Source organism: Stegastes partitus, unplaced genomic scaffold (assembly GCF_000690725.1).
Source record: "Stegastes partitus isolate 25-593 unplaced genomic scaffold, Stegastes_partitus-1.0.2 Scaffold127, whole genome shotgun sequence".
Lineage (NCBI taxonomy): Eukaryota > Metazoa > Chordata > Actinopteri > Pomacentridae > Stegastes > Stegastes partitus.
In genome coordinates this window covers 285,423-311,879 of record NW_007577858.1, presented here as the reverse complement: position 1 = coordinate 311,879, position 26,457 = coordinate 285,423, and the positions used below count along the sequence as shown (strand labels likewise).

The following is a 26,457-nucleotide window of genomic DNA, read 5'->3' as shown; positions in this document are numbered from 1 at the left end:
CAAAACAAATATGGACCTATATCATTACAGCTGCCTTTATATTGTACATCACTATAACATTGCCATTTTCAAACTGATCAGTCTTCTTGGTAGAAAAAGCCTCCCCTTGATAAATTATTCCTGGAAGTACCATTATAATTCTAATTATTCGCTCACTATTTATTGAATTAAATGCTCAAAATGTAATTAGATAACAGCTGTTGCTACACATTTGTCCTGCATAGCAATCCAGAGGCAACACCTCAGAGCATCCTGTGTCCAGCAGCGTCTCTTATGTTTGCAAAAATGCAGCGCAGAAGAAACAAGACGGTTCATAAAGTCAGTTTCAGAAGCCTAAAGAAATCTGTCTTTTCAGTCATAAAGTCTTTCAAGACCCATTTTCCCTTAAGTGTCTGTAGAAATTAAAATAATCTATTATTGGACACTGACACAGTGTAAAAAGGTCCACGGACCTCTCCATTATGAAGACGACATCTGCTGTCTTAGTCCTGCCCCACAAGGGTCTCTCTGTCTCCTGTGTCTTCTACTGCTTGTATCTGTAAAGGTCAGATAAGAGACTGGTCACACCAGGGCCAGAACAGTCCATCGTGCAGTCCGCCAATTCATCATAGGTTAATCTGTAATATTATTAATGAGCTAATGTGCCTGGCAGACTTCATTAATATCCACTGGCAAGAAATTATGCAAGTTTCTCGGGAAGTCGAATTGGATTTTCTAGGAAATTACCTGAGGCAATTTGTAAATTCTGTAGAAGTGACAGATGCTACAACATCAACATTATGTTAAACCAGTAACTTTGTTAACAAAGTTTGCTGAGAAGTCCGGTGGGTGCTGCTGTTACTGCTTTCGAGTGGTTTAACGGATGAAGTCCCTGACGGTCTTTCTTTTTTCTTCATCATTGTGTTCAGATGTGAAATTCAAATTATGTTGTACAAGGCAAAGGCAGATTGTATTTAGACTTTTGCTTTCTTTCGAGCAAAAATAAATGTCTTTAGCTCATGATGTTACCACTGAGTATTGAAAATGTCAGCACACATTTATTACATGAATCTATCAAACTGATTCAAACATCACATTGTACTATGGGGTAGAAGTTGTGAAATAGTTTGAAGTTGACCGTTTCAGACTCATGTGAGATTATAAGTCTGTAACGCTAATACACAATGATGTCCAGCTTCTCCAAAGTTCTTCACAGCATCTGGTGGGAGCAGTGAACATCTGCTTTGTCTTCAGTGCTCTGGCCAAGTTTGGGCGTGTTTTAGATCCTCAGGCGTTGTGTGTGTTTGTGTATGTGTGTGTGTGTGTTGATCTTCTCGTCCACCGAGGTCTTGTTGTTATGGATAAAATGTGCTTGGATGTAAATACATTTTCTCTACTCCCCCAGAAAGTGCAATTGCGAAGCTGCCATTACGCTTTCCAAGAGGAGGTGATAGGCAGCGTAACACCTATGTTTGATGTGATGTTTGTGTGGAAAGAATGGCTCATAGTTTTTATGTTTCATTTTTTTTGATAGACGCATATGTTTACGCTATAGATCAACGCGCCGCAGCAGACCAGTGTCAGGAATTCATTGAATATTTCCATAAATTTGTATTTCATGGCAACATTTCCAGCTGCAGTAGACTATGTACTACCTGAATACACACGCCACATCTAATAACTCACTTACCCAAACACTGAATCACTACTAATACGCCAACTGTGTAGTGAATCTTATTCAAGGCAGAGTACATCTTATTTTTATATGCAGAGAGTAGTTGTGGTTCATGAATGGTGTCCAATAAAAGCTTAAATAATATATTAAAGCAGTGAATTCAGTTTAAAGCACTAAAGAAATCAGTTGGGATTTTCTTCCTCTGTTAGACTTTTAGTCCCACAACAGCCAGAATGTCCAGCCTTCTAGAAAATGGATTGAATCTATTTATCTGTTTGTTGAATGCGGCAGGGGAAGCCTATCGGAAACTTCAGATCGTTTTCTAAATTAATTAAACAAGACCAATTATTCCACAGCCACATTAGCAGCTTAGCTGCACGCTTCCAGCTAAATGCTGGCGTCCGCACGTCATTATGCACACAGCGACGATGCTACATGCCATCTTAGTTTGTTGTATTAACATGCTAATTAGCACACAAAGCCAAATTATTCATTTTTCTTGTCCCATGGCGGCTTGTAAGTCCGTCTTGCTGCATGGGGTCAGGGAGGTCATGAGCAAGACACTTCCAGTTGTCTGAGGAGGAACATTCTTCAGCGCCACTGGCCCCCAGTTACTTACATGACCTTCTGTTTTGGTCAGTGAATCCCTTCAGCAACTTTTGTCACATAATGACCTTTCCTACCTGGCCCACAACACTACAGCCCACTATTTAATTTTATCTGCCGCCCTGAGGGGAACCTGCTCCCCTGAATATCACTTCTTTCCTGTGGGTGCTCTTCTGCACTTGCAGTCTTGTTAGTCTTTCCGTGAAATTATGTTTCTAGAATTTCGCAATTGCCACTTTCTGTTAGATAGGGACATCATGGGTATACAGAAAGGTCATATTTGTATTAAAGACAACAAAAATTTGTTTATATTTGTACTTGAATAGAAACAGGAGTGTCACTGACATTGTGGGAATATATAGATTAAAGTCTTTACCATCTGTTAAACAATTAGTATAAAACTGTTGAAAATTGCAAGTAGATGAAATTTATAGAATTTTTTTAATAATATTTGTGTTTGTGTGAGCTTGATTTTATTATACAATAGCTGTAAAGGGCTGTAAATGTGCAGTTCACTTTGTAAATAACACACGCACACTTCCATGCAGCATTATTGTAATAAAATTGATATATACTATAAGAGGTTCACTTACTAAAGCAAGATTTAGGTCTCTGTGAGTGCAAAAAAAAAGGAACATTGAATGAAATATCATAGATATCTGAAAATGCATGACTAACTCCATTGCTTTAGATAAGAAAATTGCTGAACACTGTGCAAATCCACGGCCTGGGTCAGCACCTTTTCCTGATATCTTGACTGTCAGCCAGGCAGAGCACCAGGCTCATCACTGTAAGCTGTGGGCCGGCGGGCTCTGGACAGCTTGTGTCTGTCATGAGTAGTTATGTGTTGGGTCCTGATTGTTTGGGAAGAGAGCCAAACCTGCTGCTGTGCTGTGGATGAGAGGTGGTATGGATGAGATGTTGTTTGTAGAAGTGTGGCGAAAACAACATCTATCAGGCCTGCACAGTGTGGCGTAGTACTGCATATCCACAGTTTCACTTCTTTTCAAAGTAAAATAAGTCTACGGGAATTTGTCATGGAAACACGCTGGCAGCGTCGACAGTACTCGTCCTTCCTGATGTACATTTACTGAGGTAGAAGTCCTAATATAACATTGCATTGGCTATTTTTCTCAGTTCAGAACTCAATCGCTAACAGTGATTTTGCACGACAGTATCACATGTGCTCTCCCCTCTTTATAAGCCAAATCATAGCGTTGCACTGCTGCCTTATCCCAAGTTTAGGATTATAAACAACAGGATCCAGGCTTTTGCAGTTTTCAGTGCCCGAAACTTGTTTGAAGAGTCAGTTAACTTGATTTCCTTTTCACATGTTTTCTTAACTTACAGTGTCTGTCTTTCATTCTGTTTATTACTTTATGCACTGTACTCTAAACCCTAACATTTTCTGAACAGACAGGACGACACTGCTGTCTTTTATTCTATCTTTCAAATTAAATATCCATGTTTCACTCATACGATGCATATTGCATTATTGTACATGAGTCAACAGCATCAGGGCCTCCGGAGAGTTTCTTTTTGACTATATAGAATGTGAATCTTCAAAGAAATGTAGGGCCCTTATGCCGAGGGAAATAATCCCATCAAATTGGGATGAGGGCAGCAGTAGCTCTTGAGACTAGACTGCAATAACACTTGTTCTTGACAGCAACAGGGTTTTATTAATGAAAAACAAAAAAAACGCAATGCTGTTTTGTTTTATATATGCAGACAAGATAGACGAACTCTGACCACTTGTATTTGTTGAAAAAGCTGTCACATCATTATCAATATAACGATAGATCTCTGATGTATTCTGTTGGTTACGTTGTGATTAATCGTTGGTTGTCATTGGAATTAGCCTCCCAACTACTGAATCAACTATTACCTGTTTCTCCAACAGCCTGAAAACACATCTGGTATTTATTTGTGGTTTGCTGGTTGTAGAGCTGACTGCCTGTGATAAATGAAATGCAGCAAAAATCTGGTGAAGCGTGGCCCATTGGTCTGCTCTCCCATTCATAAAGAAGGCATTCACAGTGTTTGGTGCCATTACTTCATGAAAACACCTTCTCATGATCTGTCAAAGGAAACAACTGATTTGTCAAAAGTGAGAACATAGGAGATTTTAAACTCAATATATGTGCACACATCTCTGTTTTTCAGAGGAGTTTGGCTGATTTTCTATGACAGTTTGTGCAGCCAGGACTTTTTGCAGTCACATGTGTACTCACCTAAAATAGCTTTTTGAAAGACGTACACTTGTTCACAATAGCCGTCACTCTTTCAGTCCGTTGTTGTGTGTCATGCGGATGGTGAGATCACAAACTTTCCATTTGCTCAATTGTTTGGTTTAATGAGTTACTTTTATTGTTCCTCCAGGTAAGAATTATGATATATGGTGATGGGATTCTTTGTGATTGCATTACTGCTGATTAATGTTTTACTATATGAAGCAGCTGATGCAGATTTACAGTCATTGGCCTTCTTAATTTGATTTATTTACATCAGCTCTATGATGCTAGCATGTAGACATTACATCTGTATACCTTCCGGTATGTAGATTAGAAAGTATGAGATCAAACTAGAACTGTTGAAAAATTACCACGAAAGACGTAATCCATTGATTAACTTGGGTTTGTTATGTTAGCAGTAGCTAATGAAGCCTCAAGGCGCTGGTCAAGTAGAGATGAGGTTACTGAGGTTTGTAAGTTCACCCCTTTCTAACTTCACAGCCACAATATTTCTGTTTTTTTTTTCAATTTGTCAAATTAATCAGATTCTTTGCAGCTCCCTCTTTTTTTCCCCCCACATATGCAGTAAAGCTTCCCAAGACCGGAAACAGACTTTGATGAGTCACAAATTAGGTTTCCTCTTTAAAACCCACAACGTTCAGATTTTCCTGCTTGCTGCTTTAACGCTGACTGAACGTGCAGTTAGACCAGACACCACAGCTCACGTGTTTTAGTGAAGAAGGGTGCAAGATGTGGGCTTGAAATTATGGACTGATCTGACTTTGTTCACTTTGTACTTAGTTAGATCTCGCTGAACTTAAGTGTGTTAATATTTTACGTATACTGTCCATGTTTAATTATATGTAGCTGGTTCCTTTACCTCTCGGGTCATGGAGGGTCAGAGTGGAGATCTGATCAACGGTGGTGGCTTTGTTGACTTCATGATTCCACACAGACACACATACACACACGCACACACACAAAGATTTACAGTGATCAGGATGCCCTCCAACAGCTCAGGTCACTCCAGATTCCATCAAAGGTCTTTTAGTAGCTTTGACGTTATCACTGTATGTTTAAGTAAACTGAGGTTGTGTGGTCAGATGCAGGGTCATGGTGCGTGTGTGTGTGTGTGTGTGTGTGTGTGCGTGCGTGCATGGGGTTATCTGTTTATTTTTTGCCTGTGCGTCTATCTGTCCTGACTGTTTACCTGTCTGTCCTCTCCTAAAGGTACGCCTGTCTGTCAGATTGTGTGTCTCTCCTCATATTTTGTTGTAGGTCACTCTGCGCTGTCCGTCACAGCAGTTTGAAGATGACTGTAGCAGGAAGGAGTGTGTCTGCATATAGCAAATAGCTGCTGGGAATACCCTCATTCTCCACACAACCATTACTACAATCACTTGTGGTTTTGGAGTGTCTCAGATATCAAAAAATAATTCCAGGTTTTGTGATGGTTGGTATCATGTGGTTTTGCAGCCAAGTTAAAATGTATAATTTGGATCATGGTTAGTGGACAAACTTTCTCATGTGAACCACAAAATGAAATGATGGATTAAAACTTTAAACGTAGTGTTGCTCCTCCAGTGTGATCCTTTGCTCGTCTTGTTTTCTCTTATGTGAAAAAGAGCATGGCAGCTTTTTTTTTTTTTATTTTTTTTTTAAACAGACTGTTTTCTCTTTTTTTCAACAACTCTACATTTCCACGTTGCCCTATCTGTGGTCAGCCTTATTTCCACTCCTCCCTTCCCTGACCCTTTTCCATTAATCTTCACTCTTACCTTTAAGACTTACCTCTTCTTATCGCTGGCTTCCCTCCCTTTGTCACTTTTTCCTTGAGCCTCTTCCTGGTTTCAGCCCTCCCCCTGTCCTCCACGTACAACCCCTGATATTCGTCCTCCCCATTTTCTCCCCCCTCCCCTTCCACCTTTCGCCTGACTTCCTTTGACGTTTGAAGGAGAGTGGGGATCCACTCAGCTGACAAAGGGAGAGGCGATGACGTCACAGCAGACATGATACACCAGCATCTGCTCTGGTCTAAAAATACACACCACAGGGCACACACAGTCAGTCTGCAGCTGCACTCAGCATTTGTTTCCACCTCCACGCTCTACTGAGATGGCCCAGCTTTTTACACAACTGGGGCTTGTGGGCACGCTGGGCTACATGCTGCTGGAATACAACTGAGCAGCCTTGATGTGTGTAGATAATACAGTTTAAGAATCTGGGTGGATGAGGGTGTAAGTTTGCTGATAGGAAGGCAGGAGGGTTTAAACAAGGTTTCTTTGTAAACATACAAATAGAAATTGTGGCATCACCATTGTGCTATGATGATGAACTAAAACTTAGCTTATTGAAATTATCTATTCGAACTACCAGGGTGGTCTTTTTTTATTTTTTTTGTGCGATATTTTTGTGATTGGAATATTTTAGCTTTTAAAAAATATTGTTCTCCCTTACTGATGTTTCTTTTATTCATCTTCAGGGCTTAAGACATGTTTTTAAATAGTTATTTCAATTATTCATAAGTGAGTCAAAAAAAAAAAAAAAGGTATTTTGTGTAATTTTTTGAAATAGGAATCTTATGTCTGTGCGTGTCAGTCTGGTCAGCTACTCTATGTGCAATATTTACTTTGGACGTCAACTGTAGGTGATTTCTATATCATGATATTATACGATTATGTAGCTAAATGTTACTATACATTTTTATAAATTAGTTTTGTAGAATCTTTACACTTGGATGACAATTTTCTGAAAGCTTTTAAAATAAAATCACCTTATTTAGTAGCTAACTACAAATGATACAAATTCTAAAAAATGGTCTTTTGCACTTTTAGTAGAGTTTTTATATTTTTTATTTTATATTTTATTGCTATTTTATGATTTATGTCACCTTTTTACTTTGTTTTCTTTTTTTTTTAGACTGTGACCTTATTAGCTGCTGCAATGATGATACCAAATTTTGTTGTATCTCTTGTACAATAAAAATAAAGCTTATTCTTTACAGTAACAGCTAGCTGTTGCCATAGTAACCTCGTTAGCTTTATTTCCTTTGCAACATACCTTGGAACAACACACCGATGTTTGCGTGTTTAAAAATTTGATGAATAAAATGAAAAATAATCACAAAACGCAACATTTAAATCATGTTGTGTCATAAAATATTTATTTTAGCAAAACTGTCAGTATAGCATTTATTTATTATGAACAACCATGAATTCTAATAGACATAGTTCTACTGGTTTATAGAGGACTTTATGTTCCAATGATCTATCCATTTTTGCAAAAAAAAAATCTGGACATGACAGTCTCAACCCCAATCGCTGCCAAAGTCCCTTTGAGCAAGGCAGCGTACCTCCAGCTCCTCTGGCCCTCACCAGTGGAGGATCGTGTGAGTGCTTCGTAGTTCCCTGGTGCTGAGTGGGTGTTTGTGTGCGAGCCTCTCTGACCCTGTGTTTACTCCCCGAGGCCATCACTGTAAATAAGAGTGTGTTCTTAGTGAAGTTGCTGGGCTGAATAATTAAAGGGTTTTTTATCTGCACTGCTTTTGTGCTACATATATGCCTCTTGACCAAACCTCTCTTATTTTTCTTCTACCCTGCTGTGTTGCAAAATAGTGCTGATTTATGTCATTATATAGAGGTTTTTATTTTTCAGCTACAAAAACATAAACTTGAAATAAAAAGAATGAGTCAAATTTACTGTTTAAATTTTTTCAGAATGTAAATTTTAAAATCACATTACTAGTGTCATATAATATTTCTGTGCACATCAGAGTAATGCTTGTCTTTCTTCTTCCTGTGTCCTCCGTGTGCTCGTATGTGTGAATGTTTTTTGTCTGTTGCTGGTGTTGGCATGTAACTAGGGAAGTGGAGCAGGCAGGTCTGTCAGACTTGGAGATCATCTCCCAGCCGGTGGAGGATGAGAACCAATGCTTGGCTCCTCCAGTCCAGCTGGTGAGTTTTGGCTACAGAGATCTGCCCCTCGCAGCTCTGGACCTCTCGCTGGCTGGCTCGCAGCTGCTCTCCAACGCAGATGAAGATGAAAACAGGGAAGGGTGAGTGGAACTGTTTCTTTTATAATGTGTGATTTATAAAGCTGTTTTTGTTTTTTTTAACATGGTCTGCCACTGTGGCAATGTGTGAGTGACACGCATTGGATCAAGTGTTGGTTTAACAGTGTTTCTGGGTGAATTCAGAGTGAGATTTGTTTCTCTGAACAGTTTGGCAACAGGCAGGTGTGAGAGAAAACACAGTGGGGATATTTTTATAGGTGACTATCCAGAAATGATTTGGAATAGTTTCTTGTCTGAAGTGGCACAAATACACACTGTCAGTCACTGTTGAGCAAACAGATTCCTTCACGTTATGAATTCTGATTTGTAGCGATCTCAAAGGACCTGACTTCCAAAAACAAGTCAACATACTACTTTATTGAAAGCCTCTGTCAAACATTATCTTCTTCCTTACTGATAGTTAATAGCTATCTCTTCCATGTTTTGAGTCTTCAATGTCTGCACTCATCTCAGAAAGTATTTGGACTATTTCTTATTTTGCACACTTTATTGTATTGTGGATTTAATTTAAAACTAATTACATTTTAGTCTGTGCTTAGCAACAAATAATGACATAGTGAAAATGTGGTTTCAGAAATTTAAGGAAATTTATTACAACTGTTGGAACCTTCAGTCTTCTCCCTCCAAACTCTCTTAGATTGGGTAAGAAGTGTCTGTGAAATGTTATCTTCAGGTCTGTCTACTGGCATGCTATGTGAAATTTAAATCTGGCCTTTGGCTCTGCCCCTCAAGGACAGTCAGATACGTGTCCTGAAGCCTCTCCAACATCGTCTTGGCTGCATGCTTTGATTTCCTGTCATGCTGATAGGTGCACCGTCACCCTATGGTCTCCATTTGCTTTGTGCTGCACTTATTCTTCAAGGATCTTTCAGCATTTGGCTGCATTCATTCCACCTTTAGTTCTGATGAATTTCTCTGTTCCCCGTCACTGAGAAGCGCTACCGTAGCAGGATGTTGCCACCACCATGCTTCAGTGTAGGGATGTATCAGCAGATGATGAGCGGTGTCTTGTGTTTGCCTGACATAGTGCTTTGAGATCTGGCCAAACAGTTACGCTTTTGACTCATCAGATCAGAGATTGCTTTTTGTTGTGCTCTCACAGTCATTTCATATCAGATTGGTTAACTTACAAGTAGGCTGTCTTTTGCTCAGAGTAGATTTTATCTAGCTGAAGTGCTGCTGAGTTGCTCATACTTTTAGCAGGTTCTCCATTTCTGCACAGGACTATGAAGCTTTGTTAGAGTGACTGTTGTTTTCTTGGTCACCTCCCTGGTTCGGGAGGATGTCTAACTCTGTGTATAGTCCTGGTGTTTCAGACCTCTTCTATTTTACAATTGCTGATGCCACTGTGCTCCCGGGAATGCTTAGAGCTTTGGAAATGGTTGTGTACCGTTGCCCCATCTATACCTCAGCACAGCTTTATGTTGGGGGTCTACAGAGAGTCCTTCTGGGCTTCTTGCTTGTTTCTCTAATAAGTAGTATGAATTCTGGTATCTTCATAGACACAGTTGTAAGCCTTTTGAAGTGTTCTCCAAACCATGGTGGACTTCTGTCAAGTTCTACACACATTCGGGATCAAGGATAGAATAGATGTGATCACAACTAGGAGCCACAGCAAGGGGTCTGAACACTTGTCGAAATGAAAGACTCCAGATTTGTTTTGATTTGATATATATAAATGTACAAATATTCATAAAACATGTTTTCACTTTATCATCATGAGTTATTGTAAAACCTTTGGAGAATGTTTATGTGATTAATTTCTATTGTGTAGCAGGTGTACAAAAAAAGAGAAGTGCTTACCAGCATTATATGAAAAATGATTCAGAGAAATGAAATGACTGAAATGAATTAGCATTCAGAGCTCAGCATCCTTGCCCTGAGGTGATTACACTGACCAAAACATCAGACTTAAGAGCAAGTGACAGCAGTGGTAAGTCAGTCATTCTTACCTGTCGTATTTAAACATACAGCTCTACTATGGAGGTGCCCGACTCTTAAATTCTCCTGATGTGGTTGGATTTAGGACCTGACTGATGCAAAGGAAACTTCATTGATCTTTCCACTGTCAGCAGTGACAGGGTTCAGGGGAAACTTGGAGAGACAGCAGTGCACAGTTTGTATTGGTGTTTGCAAAAAATCCAAAGACAGTAGGTGGAAGGGGTCAAAGGGTTGATGAGCATCGTATACTTGAACATGTCAGCTTTAAGGTAACCCAATATAATGGAAATATATTGTGAAAGTTTCAGTGCACTGAACTGAAAGGCATTTCATATTGCCTTCTTCTCTGCTGGAGCTTGATTGTAATGATATCGACACGAGTGTTTGGATTGAGTCTGGAATACGTTTATTACTGCCAGCGTCCAACGAGGAGTTGTCACTGTGGAGTTATGAGCAAAAAGGAAGAGTGTGAGATAATCTGAGCGTATCATCTCATTCGAAAGTAGGAAGAATTCAAGTGCAAAAAGACAATGAATTTTTCTACTTACAGATAAGGTGAAAAACAAAACCCAGGTAGATAAGGTTTGTGCCTGGTGCTGTGAAAATGTAGATTGTTTCCATCTATGTCAGAATATAGGACATCTTTCATATTATGTAGGTAGCAAGGACAAATTTGTTTACCTGTTCTGGAGGGAGAACTATTCAGTCTGTGAAAGAGTTTAATTAACCCTGATGATGCCAACATCTTTTTTTTTACCATGTGGCTTATGTTACACATTTGGGACACAAGTTTGAAAGACAGAGACACTAATCAAGCAGGCAGGACTGAGACACTAGCACACTAAAATTTAGGATGCAATGTTTTGTATAGCTGGACCTGTGAGGACTAAAAATTAGGGTGTCTCAGAATCTAGTGCTTTGATTTTGATGACTCCACTATTAATGATTGCCTTATTTGTTGGTGAAGCATCCCTTTAATCTGTTTGAGACAAAATATGATTTATTGTTTAAATAGCATATACGAATGTTATATTATTTCTAGTCTATGACTGCAGTTTATGTAAATGTTGTACAAACCACCTTCATTGCAAATATTTAGTAATGTAATACCATTTTTCAATTAGGCGGTTACCATAAATATTGTTTGTCAGAAGCAGGTTCAGTAGGATAAGATATTGGCACATTGGATGGATTTCCATTCGTATGCAAGAGACCAGCAATGTTGATATGTATGCGTATCGTATATATATATATATATATATGCATGTATCTGCAGTGCACATGTAGAGGGGTGTCAGCGTGTTCTTGACACGAACAATACCTCCCCTGGTAAGAAGATTATGACGGCTATTGTGGAGCAATAGCAGCTTACAATATATATTTTTACGGTCCCTATCAAACAGGAGCCGCTGTTCCCACAGAGACACATCCATATTTACACACATGCACATGGCCCATCAGGCTTGCATAAATGCCACATTGTACGCAAGATTACCATCCATCATGTGTTAAGTCTCCCTCCCAGAGTCCTTGACTTGCTGTCCCCGTTGCTCAGTATTACGTCCATTTATCATTAACTGACAACCTCGGGGTTGTCCAGCGTCCATAAGTTAACTGAGATCAATTCATCATTCCAGACTAAATATCTGCCCCCCTCCCCTTGCCTGCTGACAATAGGAGCCTTTATTTTAAGTGACATTTTACAGTGCATGAGCCAGAAGCCGATACTATCACACACTTAATTTCTTGTAAGCCTTTTGTGCTGTCTAACTATACATGCCGTCACATTTAATTACTTTATTGGGTCTCATACAGTTGATCAAAGGCGTGTTGTTAAAGGTTGTAATGCGACACACTTCTATGAATTTCACAATGTTTCATCTCTGAAGTTATTTAAAACCTACAAATTATCACAGACATTGTTGGCTGACTTTGAAATTGTTTGATGTTCACTTTTTTTTCTTTTTTAATTCATACATTTCTGTGTAACTGGTATTTCTGTTAAGATGCAACATTTAGTACCATGTTGTAAATGATAAAAATGATAAAATAGTTTAACAATGACAAAGTTTCTGCAAAGTCATTTCAGTCACAGTATACATAGAAACTGCTGATCACAGTCCTTGTTTTTTTCCGCTTTAACGTGATTGTGCGAAATGTTGGTTTGACCTATGGATATGAGGTCACATCACAGCTGTCCTTTTGATTAGTCACAACTTTAACAGTTTTTTTTTTCACTCTGCGAAGCCTGCTCACTGTCCAGTCTTTGCATTCTGTCCAGCAACTGTGAGTCAAACCTGCATCTTAGTGGGAGCTCTCAGTAGGATGCACATAAACACCATAAGCTGTAGTACAGGATCCAACGCACACAAGCCAAATCCATACAAGCTACCTTATCCAAGTACTCCGTTTGACACCAAATCAGGTCTCACTCCATTGGTTCCCTTCAGTTAGCCAGTCACGGCCAGAAACAGATGGATTTCACAGACGCACCGTCAACAGCAGGTAGCGCCGACACTCACACTGTGCTGATATTACAACTAGTACAACCCTTGTGTGTCCTATTCCGTATCAGGGCCAGTGGTAGCAGTGTATTTCCATCCCTATGCATAATGGATAGATGTGTCAATGTTTGCTGCGAATGTGCTTTGATGCCAGTTGCTCACTATCTGGGGTTGCTGCTGTTGGGAAACACTTTGGTGTACAATGATGAATTATAAATGCTGCGTTTCCTACTGTACCCCAACCTATGACATACCTGTACGGTGTTTCCTAAGAGTTATCCACTTACTGGGCCACAGTCCTGCTGTTGTTAAATAATCTCAAAATTGAACAAATGAACTTTGGTCCGAGGGTAAGGCATTTTCTCCTGGTGGTCCAGAGGCTAAAAAACTGTAAAAACTCCTGCCGTAAGAAGCTGTAACAACAGATTTAGCATACAGTGTGGTGAAGGTTGTTTTACCAGTGAGCTCAATTTACTCAAAGTGCGCTCAGTGTGATGGGGTCACTATTTCATATTCAAGTCATTAGTGCAAAATGTCTGCCTGTAAAAATGCTGCCAGTGGGAGTTGTAAAAGTCATCATTCTTTCTTTTAGCTTTAATGAAATTCCATTTAAATCCACCAGGCATGAGCTTCAGTAATGTGCATGTTACATCTTTACTATACGTTAAACGCTATACTAATCCTCCACATTAATCACCATGAGCCGTCCTTGGGTCTCGCCTTATATTGGGAAGCTTCATTAGGATGCTCCCGTACCTCTCTCTGTGTGATAACAGAATCTCTGCTGTTTATAGGTGTCCCATCACATCAGGTGTTTTTGCCAACCTGTGAGATTATTACGCACAGTGTACAACACGTAGTGACAATCACCACTGGAAGACAACAATGGAGACAAAAAAAAAGAGGCCTCTTCTGACATTAAGACCACATCATTAGAATCTGTGGGATGTTGCATCTCATGAATGTGTCACTCAGCCTGCTGCCCTCCAGGACCCAGTTCTATTTTATTCTGTGGATTTCAGCACTGCTGGGCTTTCGGTGATTACGCCTGTGCCTCCGTCTCCTCATTACCGTATCGATCCACCTCTCAAACAGACAGCGGCCATTAGCCCCCTTAAATGACATTCACAAACACCACGCCCGTGCACCATCATCAGCTTTTACGACGGCCTCCTGCGGCAGTGGGCGGCTTTCTTAAATCAGCGCTTTCGCATCACCTACCTGTGAGTTGACTTTGTTGGGTCATAACAGTGTGTAAGCACCATCAAGCCCATATTTTGTGTTCGCTCTCTGAATGCAAATGGGGGAAAAACCTGGAGTGCATCTAGCAGAGTGACCGATTGCTTTAACTCACCTTTAGGGAAATGGGGCAGAGGAAATGAACCTTTTTTATGGGTGTATGAAATGATGAAGTGTAGTTGAGAGGAGGCAAGACAGCGGCAGTGGGACGGCAATCCACAGCCATCAAAATGAAAATGTATGTGGGAGAGAAATCTGTTGGCTGCTCCGCTGACTCCACCTGGGAAAGTGGATTGCCCCACTACTAGCACCACACCCCCGCACACCCTTCTACTTCCAACCCGCATTAGCTGGCTCATTGGCTTTCTGAGATAGTGAAGGAGCGTCATGGAGAAAGCTGTGCATGGGAAATGTTTAGGCCACGCTCTGTGGTGATGTTTGGCAAAACGAGAGCATGCGATCCCGAAAGTGAGAATGTCACAACCACGCTAGAGGTGTTTCATCAGCGTGGTGACGGTTCATTGGGTGAGGGGTGGAAGTTATTTTCACCGTCAGCAAAACTTTTCTCATCTACTCATTCCTAAAAGAAAGTGGGTGTAAAGGAAAAATATGCAAACTAAACAGATGTGATTTCTCTTGAAAAGACAATTTAATACACCAGCTTGGAGTGTATTTTAATCGTATTAATCTAATCGGTTTTGTTGACGAGTCTCTGAAAATGAAACCCAAAGAAAAGATAAAAGAAGAATCGCATTTGCATGTTGGGAGCTGAATTTTTCTTTTTTTTCTTTTTCCACCTCACAAATTTACAGATTAGTTGCTAAACGAACAGAGCTTTGTGTTATTATGGTTTACCTGTACTGTAAAGTTGCACCGTGTTTCATAGCAGGAAGCAAGCAGAGGGGATTAATCAAGAGAAAAGGCTCCCGTGTCAAGCTGCCACTGTGTGATGAAGCACCTACTGTCAGGCATGTTCGCATATCATAGCTCGGAGCTCTGTGAAGGTGGAGCTGACCTTACTGCTATCTCTCGTACAGTGCGCTGCCCTCACTTCACGTAACGGCAAAGTAGTCACTCACACACAACCCCTCATTTTGTTGGTCTAGCTTTCATACACATACAGTATATATTTGCATGCATGAACAGAAACACAGCACATAAAGGACTTATATGCTGAGGAGGGGGGACGACAAGACCAGGCCTGAAAAGCTTTCTCACTGCACTGCGTAGTGGTTGTTATCTAATCCTCTGTAATCATGGTTCACTTCATATTCCAGTTTATACTGGGCTGTCACACCTCATTAGGAACAATAGTGCTCCTTCATTGATGCTTCTGCACATTTAGATAGGCTCCTCTTTCTCTCTCTTTCGCCACCTTTCTACGTATTTCTGTATCCGTCCTGATTTTTCCGTGCATTCTCGCTTCTCCATCTATCCCTTCACTTGCTTTCTCACTTGTCTTCACCCTCACTGTCTCATCTTTTTCCATCTTTTTCTGCCCTCAGTTTCACACAAAGCACGCCTTCCCATACCGAATACCAATCTGCACTGTAGCTAAACAAAATGCCAAAAAAAAAAAAAAGCAATCCATGCCTTCTTATCACTGCAAGTCATGCTTTACACACTCGATAGGACGTCGCCACTGACCAGAGCTACCGAAGGCACCTTCACACCGAGCCCGCAGGAGCCTCCAGGTTCATGGTTCTGTGGTGAAGGGTGAAGGAAGGTGGACAGGTTGGAGATTTCCAGCACCCGTTTACTGTATTGTTGCCTAACAGAATGTTCCTATCAGGAGAGAAGTGGGCGACATTGTGGGAGGTGGTTGTTCTAGCTAGCATCAGGGGGCAGTTGCAGTGTTAGCAGTTTTGGCGCCATGGTAAGTGGAGTGTAGTTATTATTAGAGTTGGGCCCATCCATCTTCCTGTCTAGGAAAAATGCTGGGAGGACCAAGGTGGCGTGGGCTTGTGTTCAGCACTTTCATGGCCGCCCACTCTCCCCCTAGTCATCAAGCTGCTTTTGTTTGTTTGCTCACTTCTTTTTTTTTTTTTTTTTTTTTTAGGTTGAAGGGTTCTTTTGGTGCATTTCAGCTATTTGTGTAGGCTGCTGCTGGTGTGTGACTTTGTCGAATAAAAAAAAAAAAAAAAACTCACCGGGTGTAACAAAGAACGTCAGGGAGGAGGAGCTGGAGGGCAGGGCCTCATCTGTGGACCGCGCTAATGGTTTGAACCGGCAGGGACATAGTCACCGATGATAACTGGGTGAATCACCAGAAAATACTCTAAGATTTCAAAAATAGATTTCCCATGCTTCTGAAGGTATCAAGCTTTGATCTGGTCAGAAAAAATCAATACATTTTTAACTGCCAGGATTTAAAATGGACTAAACATGTTCTAGCCCTGTAAATGGAAAGTATGTAGGTAAACAAACTTCACTTCAACTCAATTTACAGGGCCAACAGAATATAGGATAAGATGCAACCTTCAACTACCAGATAGCAGCCACTGTGGGGCCTTTCAGCAAGGCACCCTAGGAGAAAAGCTGCAACGATACCTACTCAGTGCCGAAAGATATATTTCTGCCAACCTCTGAGGTCTGACGTGCACATAAAAAGGGTACAAAAAAAGGGTCATGATGATAAGGGATAAGGGGATTTAGCTCAGTTTATTATTGTCTGAGAACAGGGGACCTGGATAAAAAAAAAATAAAAAATTTAAAAAAGCACTGAAAAGATATATTAACTGCCAGACTGGCTCACCAGACCACCCCCAACCCACCAACTCCAATTACAAATGCACACCTGAGCAGTGGAATGTTGTCACCTCCCATCCCGGTGATGGGCGTGTGGTTGCCAGACGCTGAGACAGAAGCATATGTTGCTGATACGGCTGGTCCAAATGTGCAAGGAGTCCAGGGTTAGGTACCAACACCAGATGGTTCATCTAAATCTGTAGCGAGCAAGCGGGGGAAAAGAGGAAAAAACAAGTGCTCCCACCCTTTGCCACCCACCAGCTCCAGGCTAAGGGTCCAAATGTTCTATTTTGGAAATAACTGCTGGCCCATTTGCAAGTTTTAGAAAGTGGTTGACGAAGGAAAACAAACACGGCCCGTTGATTGATGATTTTGTGGTTGTGAGACTCGAGGTTTCATCCGCTCAACTGTGACTGTTTTGCATATTAGGGGAATTTAAAGTTTGCCGTAGTATTTACAGTTTAAAAATATCCTTAGAGTGTGTCATAATTGCATAAAAGGGGAAGCAAATGAAAGTTCATTAGCCTGAATTTAAAGATGTGAGATCAGCTTCACTGTGACTTGTTCGTTCTCAGAACCAGTGTAAAAGTTGTGAAACCATTTACTGTGTGTTACTACATTTAGATTCCTCTGCATTTTTACTTAACATGCTTCAACTTTGTTAGAGGAGGGGAAAAAGGTTAAATGTTGGAGTCTTGCTTTTTGGAATAATGCATTCTCTGAAGGCTTTCACCCGTTCGAGCCAATTTGGCCTGATTTAATTAGAGAGCACGGGAAGTTGTCTGAGACAGCGACCAGGGAGTGACTGGCCTCCCTGTTATCTCCCAGGCTTCTTAATTCCTCTGCCACAGGGATGGCTGCAAGCCCATGTAGCGTAGGAGCTAAATGTTCAGCGTTTGCCAAATAGCTGTTTTCTGTCAGTCTTGAGGACAAATGAAAATGATAAACCTTTTTGTCAGAGATGCCCCAAGATACAAAAAAAAAAAGTTAAAATTGGGCCTTTATTCAAAGCAATAAGTGTTCTGATGATGAATTGTTCAGTGGACTCTCTCACTACACTACCATTATTCTTGAAAATATACCCATAATTTACCAGCTAATTAGGCCTGACACCACAACTACTATATATACATATTGACATGATTTGAGTAATTTCAGCTTTCCAATCAATTATTGGCCTGTAAATTTGTCATTAAGAGGACCATGTCTGCCACAAAGACCCATAGTTTTGAAGCCCAAATCTATAAATCTACACACAGTGCTTAATAAATGGTAAAAACAAACACATTAGTGGCACACATAATGGCCATGTTTACATTTCTCCTTTTCAAATCTGATCTGTTTTGTATTTTGCCTGTATTGACATTAGCTTCACCAGCTTTTACACATCTGTCTGTCTCTGCTGTCCACCAGCTGCAAAGTTGCAATACTGATAATGAAATATGATAATTGTCCCAAAGAAATACATTTCAGATATGTGCCGCCTCTGTACTCACATCCATACGTTATTGTCAGAGAGAAGGAGCAGATTCACAGACGTGGCAAGTGTTAGACTGCAATTTGAATAAAAAGCAGAAAAAAGTCAAGTTCTGGAGCAAAAACCCGCTTGTTGGTCTCCGTTTATATCTGTATGACAAGATCATTTCTCTGTCGAAGAACAGTATTTATTGTAAGATGCTTCTTACGCTCCAAAATGATTACGAACACAATTGTGTGTCTGATGAGAAAGGATGAGTTCCTTAAGATACATAATGCCGTACAGAGAGGTTCAGGGTGGTCTTGTGAGGTCGTGTGAGGGTCAAATCATCTCAAAAAGCTGTTAACATCTTTTATTGTTGGTGGTTTCTCTGATCAAATCTTCCATTCAGCATGATTCACTGATTCAATATACTTGGATGGATTCCTAACAAACTCCAATCATGTGCTGACCATTAAGTACATAAAGAAAGATGCTGCTAATTTTTCAGGTTCTGTTAAATATTGTTTTATTCATGCCAAATAGATTTGCACAATAGCAGTGACCTCTCAAAGCTAATTAGTCACAGCTGCTGTAGAAAACATGAAGCCCATGTTCACTTAGCTCACAGGAATACGTCTTGTTTTGAAAGCAACATACATGATCTCATGTGTCTGTCTTGTCCATAAAGTCAAACCTTTAGTTAGCCTTTGCTGCATCTTAAATAAGTGTCAAAATGACTTAAGATTCACTCAGTTCTGAACTGAAATCTATAACTGTCTGCGGTGTATACTGATCAAGGCTTGTTCTGATTGGCTGCACACACACACATCTGCGCACACATGCACACACAGAATACAGAATACACCCAGTGCAGGCACACGCATACACACTGACCTTCCTGTCCCCTTGTAACATACAAATGAGTCTTTCCCCAACGCTCCCACAGGACTGCGAGGGAAAGCTGAACACCAGTTGCCCTTGTTCGTTGTGTTGTGCGCACAAGGAACTGCTCACAGTGAACTTAAGCCTCTAGGCTGCAGGTTCACTATAATCTAAAATCTTTCTTGTAGGGTAACGTCAAACGTGATGCCTCGCAGCATCATGGTTTGAAGCTATTTTGGTCCCTGCTTTTTTATGGGCACTCATTTCTTTAACCTTCACTGTGATGCTGAGGGAAGTACGACACAAAAGTAACTGTTAGGTATATCAGATAAATAAACTACAACCAGCACTACACTTATGACGACATGACAGAGGCACAAACTGAAATGCTGCTTTGAGGAAAAAAATGTGTTCAGCTGGACCTTCTCGTAGGATCGAGCTGCTTTTTGCGTTCTTGCAGTTGCTTTGTAGTCGTGCTTTGTCTCTTTGTGTACTTTCTGTTGTCATTTTTTGATTTCCCTTTGTTGGTGGTTTGCTGGTTGTTTGATTGACTTTCCAGCAAGAAGTGGAGACAGTCACTTCATGCAGAGGTTCTGATGCCACCCCTGGCCACCATTATAGCCCTGTCTCTGCAGAGCAAGTGTCAGTACCAGTACTTTTCATGAACGAGGCTATCGGTGTTGAAAATCTGCCTTGGGTGCTTGCCAGTTTAATGTTTGGAGTAAATTAGGCTTGTAAACTGTCCTTTACGATGGCATTCTGTCCAGGACTTTGATCGCATTAACCCTGCATCTAGAACGACACTTGAGCTTTACGTTTTTTTTTTAATTTACCAACATTTGCAGTACTGGCATCATCTTTAGCTCATTAGCTATTGTTCCTAGCACAGCTTTTAGTGAGATTAAGAAGCTAACTGTATAAATAGATGAACATTTTGAATTCATAATTTGCCTTTCTGACAATATTGTTGATGTAAGATGTCAAATAAAATAAAAAAAAATCATATTTCTTTTTAAGCTATTGCCAGAATCGAACTTTTAAAAAGACAACGGCTGTTCTGGGTTTCTGCAGAGGTCAGTAAGATGTCTCTGGGATCTGTATTATTGACTCCAGGGTCAGGCATTTTCAGTGAAGTGCTGCAGGAGTTTCGGGGCCTCCCTCTTCTTCGCTGATGTGTTGTGATCAATGGTGCACAGGCAGTGGTAATGGGGAACCTTTCAAATGTAAAATTAATTACCTGCAATCTGACAGCATCAAGAAAACTCAGCATGTATTTTATGCTTAGTTGGTACTCCCCCTTTGCCATGCTTGCTTAGCATCAAGCTCGTGTGTGTGTGTGTGTGTGTGTGTGTGTGTGTGTGTGTGTTGCAGTGGTTGTTAAAATAAGCAGCCTGCTGGAGACACATTTGTTTCTAGGAGACGATAGGGTGCAGCTTGTCATCTTTGCCACATTTGTCAGGTGAGACTGAATTTGCCATCAGGGGACAATGATTTTGCTTGGAAGGTCGCTCATAATCCTTCCTTCAGTAAGAGGAGAGTCCCCTCTCTTCTGCTCTGTTAAAACCAAATTCCACAAGAACCGAACTGGTTCTTGTCATTTATTGTGTATTCAGTGGTTTCACACAGTCCTTGTAGCATCATCTATAACAGGTTATGGTTTAATGCAAACAGAATTTAACAGAAATAGTCTGTTAAGGATAATATTTTGTTATTTTCTGCACTGTAAGTTAAGAATTCAGTGTCACATTACTTCAAAAAAGTCCCCCCACCCCCTACATTAGCCTGCTTTTCTGTTTCTGCTACTTTTTGAGTCACACCTGTAGTTGTCAAAAAGCTTTAAATGGGCAGGATTTTGCTTTGTTGTTGTGGCTGGCAAGTTGCAGCTTATGTTACGTCTAAAATCAGTTTAAGAATGGATTACTATTAACATCTTCTGCACACATGCATGGTCCTCAGAGGATGAAGACTTCTGACTTAAGCGAACCTCTGCTGTGTTTGGTGATGAGTACTTTCATTTTGTGCTAAGAGGCAAAATCAGCATTCTAAACTTAGATGATGAACATGACAAACATTAGGCAAACAAGTAGGAAGCAGGCACAAGTAAAGCATTAAGTGTTGGATTTAATGAACAAAATGTAGAGTTTGTTCTCTGTTTCTCTCTTTTTCTCTCTCTCTCTCTCTGTGTCAGTATGGGTGTGAATGTGTTTCATCCACCAGGGCCACATTTTCAGCACAGCGATACAACAGAAAGTGTTGAGATGATCTCACTTAACTTCTATATTCACAGTTGCACTTTTCATCCCAGACACAGTTGTCATCACCAGTTTCAAAGCAGCTCAGGTGATTGGCCAATAATAGAACTCAAGTCAAAGACGTGAGTAAAAATAAAAAGTAAGACAGGTGTTGCCCCAATTCATTACTCAGAATGACACTGAGGCATCGTCAGTAATCAGATTGTTGAATGTCTGTTAGAATGTAAATTTGCTATTTTGCTGCAACATAACAGGTCAGTCAATCAGGTCACAGTACTCCAGCAGCTCCCAAATGTCTGTACAATAAGCTTTTTCTTTTTCTACAGCATTATTATATTAATGAGAAGAAATTAAGCCAATTTTAGCTGACAGGTCCGTGAATAATTTTTATTTTTTTTTTTTAAGTACAGATAAATTGGAATATGCTATTGTCAAAATATAAAGGAACCCTCACATCTGAATTGAATTCTGAAGCATTCAGTGTGCAGCAATGATCTAACCCTTATCAATGCAAATGTCAATGATATGATATTAACACCTTTTTGCTGTAAAGTAGGTTTAATTAATTAAATTATTCAACATTAAAGAATAACTACAATGTATTCAAATTCACTGAGATTAGAAAAAGTAATCAAGAATTTTTCTTTAATGTGAATTGAAAACCTCACACCTCAAAAACATTATTAAAAAAAACAAACAAACAAAAAATCAGGATTTTCATGGTAAAACGTGTGACATCTGACCAAAAGAGTTTTCTTGAGCTCAGTAAAACTCCTGACCTTTAATGTATGTTAACAAACTGTGTGAAGTGCATTATTTCAAACTGACTTATATTTGATGGTATTAAACTAACATGGAAAAGAGGAAAGGTAAAACGAAAAAATGTGCGAGAGAGGTAGAAATAAAGGTCTTATTCTCCAGCGCTTTGTAACAGACAAATGGTGAATAAATGTTTAAGCAATATCTCCCTCCACTGCAGCGGAGTACTTTATCTGATGAGACCATCAGGTGCTGCGAGTCTGACAGTCCCAGTGTTTGGTGGCTCACTCGACATGCTCGTATTGATCACTTTAGCTGATTTAATCTCCAGCCTCTGTTTCCCTGTCCAGCTCCACTCGGTCTCGCTGGCAGTGGGAAGCACTGACAGCTATATCAGCCTGCTAAACACACACACTGACATCAGGAAAGGATGCATAGAAAGAGAAGGAGTGGACAGAGAAAGTGAGAATGCAAGGAGGGATAATGACAACAAGTAAATGCAGAAAACCCTCCAACTTAGTGTCTAAACACTTGACTAAAATAACAATGTCACCATGGCTGCTATTTGATAAATCAGCATTAGGCTGTGAAAATCTGTGGTGCCAAAGTCAGTCTGAAAACAACCAGTTTGAGAGGTGACCTTGTCCGCTGAGTGTGTTTGTCTACTAGTGACTTGGGCCAGGTGGTTCTGTCAGACTGTCAGGGCCGACTGGGTCAGAGAAACAACATTTGCTACTGTTCTGTTGCTTTAATAAGACTCATTAATATACTGCATGTGTCACCAGCAGCATCAGACTGCGTCCCCTCTGGGCTGGGCTAGTTTTGGCCGGACATGAAGTAAAGGACACACGCGCACAATCCCTGAATTCATCCTATTTGTCATATGTATCAAAGCTGAGTCTTCGTACTGCCTGTGAACTCACATCCCATGTTCATCTGAGCGTGGAGTTGATGCATCAGCTCGTGTGGTGCAGTTAGCCTGTAAAAAAAAGGAAAAAAAGAAGGTGCATTATTGACGGTGGGCAGATTATAACTCAAGTTTATTGCCTTGTTGACTCGTTTTAATAACCTCAGATGACAGATTTGATCTGGCATAGGATGGATGGGATAGCACCATGAACAAGTGTGGCACTGGGTGGGTGCTGTGCTTGAAGAGATAGTTTTGGGAGAGATTGTACTGTTTTGTGTGTCATGAATGTGTTTTTCCGGTCTGTGTTGACTTTGAGGACACGCTGTGGGGTGAGATTTTTTTAAAAAAAACTTATGTTTGCTGTAGAGAAACACACATCTACACAGGTTTAAAGGTTTGAAAGAATATTGATATTTAAAATAATAATAATTAAACAAATGTGGGTAAATATGCTCATGCCAAGACTTGGATCGCTCTCGTGCCTTTATGCTAAATATGAAGAAATAACCAATGACATGTCAGTTTATACCTTAGCAGACAGCCTGGGATGAAGGGAAATCAGTTTTTAAAAAATCTGCCTACCAGCACCTCTAAAGCTCAGCAACACACATGTATGTGCTCGACTATTTATTGACCAGGAGCAGTAAATTCCTGTTTTGTTGGCAAGACTCCAGGGGGTCACTGCCAGAAAAAAATGCCCTACAAAATCAGTATATCCTCACCATTTTATTCCTGAATGCATGGAGAAGGCAGTGTTTAGACCTTTGTGTAGCTTATGACCTCAGTAAGCCCAGTATCCTGGCTATGGTCCTATTCTGGAGCTTATGGAGGGGATAAGAAAATGACTCCAAAAGTGGACCTTCCCTTTAACTATTGCATTCACTGGTGTTCATTGTGATTGGCTTCACTGTGGATCCATTAAAGCCTGAGGAGAATGTACCCTTTATAAAGTTTGTGAGGATTGTATTTCACTTTTACCACTTCTTTTTACTACTCCCACTCAAAGACTTTTATTGTTCTGGTATTTTTTCTTCTTCTTCTTATTTTTGCTTCCTTGCAGCAGTTGAATGAAGCATAAAATCATTTGATATAAGATGCACTTTGATGGACTATCTAATCAAATGGTGGAGGTTTGCGAAACCATAACCTCTGGAAATTGAGTTTGTTTGAACCAGTGAAATGTTTGGATGACTCAAAGGCATGGAATTACCAAAGCACATTTTGTTTAGTCTAAAAAAAATAGCCACAAACTACCCTACAGCTTGGCTTGCATTACCTGACTGAAAAAAAACAACATTTCTGATGTGCTATTTATATGTGCTATTTATATTTCATTTTTTATTTATTTTTTTCCCCCTATTTTTACAAAGTGATGGCAGTATTGAATATTCATTATGGATGAATATGCTTCTAATATGAGCTTTGCCCCGCTGGGAGTAACTACAAATCTGAAAAGGTTAATGAGGGTTATTAATGGAGGGTTATTGGTGCAAAGTTCCACAATCTAGTAGAAAATGTTGATGGAGGAGATGAATTAGTGATTCTTCTTACATTTAAGCACGCCAAAGATCACATTTTGTGCAGCTTATGTTACTTAAGTAAAATGAAATCTAAAGTTAGGCCAACAATAATGTGTTTGAAATCTCTTTAGAGCATTTCATTTGGCATACACAAAATATGCCTGCATTAATAACATGTGTTTACTGTTAAAATATCTATGCATTTGTTCACTTTACGATGTTGTACTAAACCTACACTGTGATTTAAGAACTATAACCCAGAGACACTGACATTGCCTTAAAGATGTTCACACCAGCTGCACGAGAAAAAAAATACAACAAGAAACAACAAAACAAATACATAAAGTAGACCATTATTTTGCTTCAGGTGCCCAGGTGTTCTGGCACGTAGGCTGGTACACATAATGGCACGATACCTGGCATCCTCGCAGTCTTGCCGAGACTCTGGTGGAGCAGATTCTACACCATCTGGAGCTTGCACACTTGTGCCACCCCACCCAAAGCCAAGAAGATGATTGCTATCAGCATGATTACATCTTTATTAGATTAGCCGTGCATTGTTTACAGACTTGCGGCTCTACCCGTGCCAGGCTTGAGCGACTACTACTCTCCGAGAAACCAGCGGGAGGGTGGAGCGATCAGCTCGACAGCTGCTGAAAACATTTCCCTTATTGCTGCATAAATGCGTTACTGTGGGAGGAAATCATCAAATGAGGGCCTCAGAAAAATGTTTTCATTTTGATTTTCTGACGTTTCTTCATCAGTGATATCAATTTTGCAGTGGAAATGTGAACTTTCGACATTTATATTTGATCAAATAGCTAAAGAGACTCACATATGAAGTCAAAAAGACACATGTGTGGCCTCTTCCACTGACTGAGCGGGAGAAAATGTGCCACGCATGAGGTGGTGACACGTAAACAGTCACCCTCCCCCTGGGATAGTTTGTTTTTACAGCAAACTACAGTAAAAAAACATTAAAGGCTCAGGAGTCATTTGCTGATACTGAGAACTAGTCATGAATGTACAGTACACTGAATGCTTACCTCGAAGATCTGCAGAAGAGGGAGATAATGTCAACTTTTATTATGGTTAAATTTGTTTCATTCCAGTACTTTTGGAGTTAATACTTCAGTTGTATCCTCCCATTCAAATGCAGCTTTTCAAGGATACAACGCATCTTCATCCAGCATTAAAAAAAGAGGAAATGATTACTTTTAATAGACCTTTAAAACAGATTTAACTTTGAAAATCTTCCACAACGAGTGCAGCAAATCAGTTTTGAAGCCGCAGTGAAAATGGAGCCATTTTGCCACCATTGCAGCTCATATTAGCGCCACGCCAAGGAATGAAGACATGATCAGAGGAGGGAAACGCTCTGCCAACGTCTGCCTCTTCCCTGCCAGTGCATGGGGAGAAGGGAAAGGTAGCGGGCAGAGCCAACTTTCCATTCCAGCTGGAGAGCTGGTGAGAGGCATTGTTTCTCTCAGCTCCTACTGTCAGCTCTTGTAGTAGTTGATCTGTATGACCATCCCACTATATCAAAATAGCACTGAGCCGTTTTGCCAGACACCTTAGTGGCCTAAATGCTGGATTAGCATCAAAAATCAAGCTGAGTCTTCAAAATGTTCACCTACTATTTTCTCTTCAATGTGCAGCAGATTTCAACAGACAAGT

The 26,457-nt window shown here is 40.3% G+C and overlaps 1 protein-coding gene across 1 annotated transcript in view; it reads left to right on the top strand.

Annotated features, from left to right (window-relative positions):
• Positions 1-7,792: 7,792 nt before the first annotated feature.
• LOC103354965 (transmembrane protein C15orf27-like) overlaps positions 7,793-26,457 on the top strand; it is a 33,918-nt gene continuing 15,253 nt past the window's right edge. Inside the window, exons 1-2 of the mRNA XM_008278587.1 lie at positions 7,793-7,842; positions 8,357-8,548. Of these exons, the coding sequence (XP_008276809.1) occupies positions 7,793-7,842; positions 8,357-8,548 (242 nt within the window). The remainder of the gene's footprint in view (positions 7,843-8,356; positions 8,549-26,457) is intronic.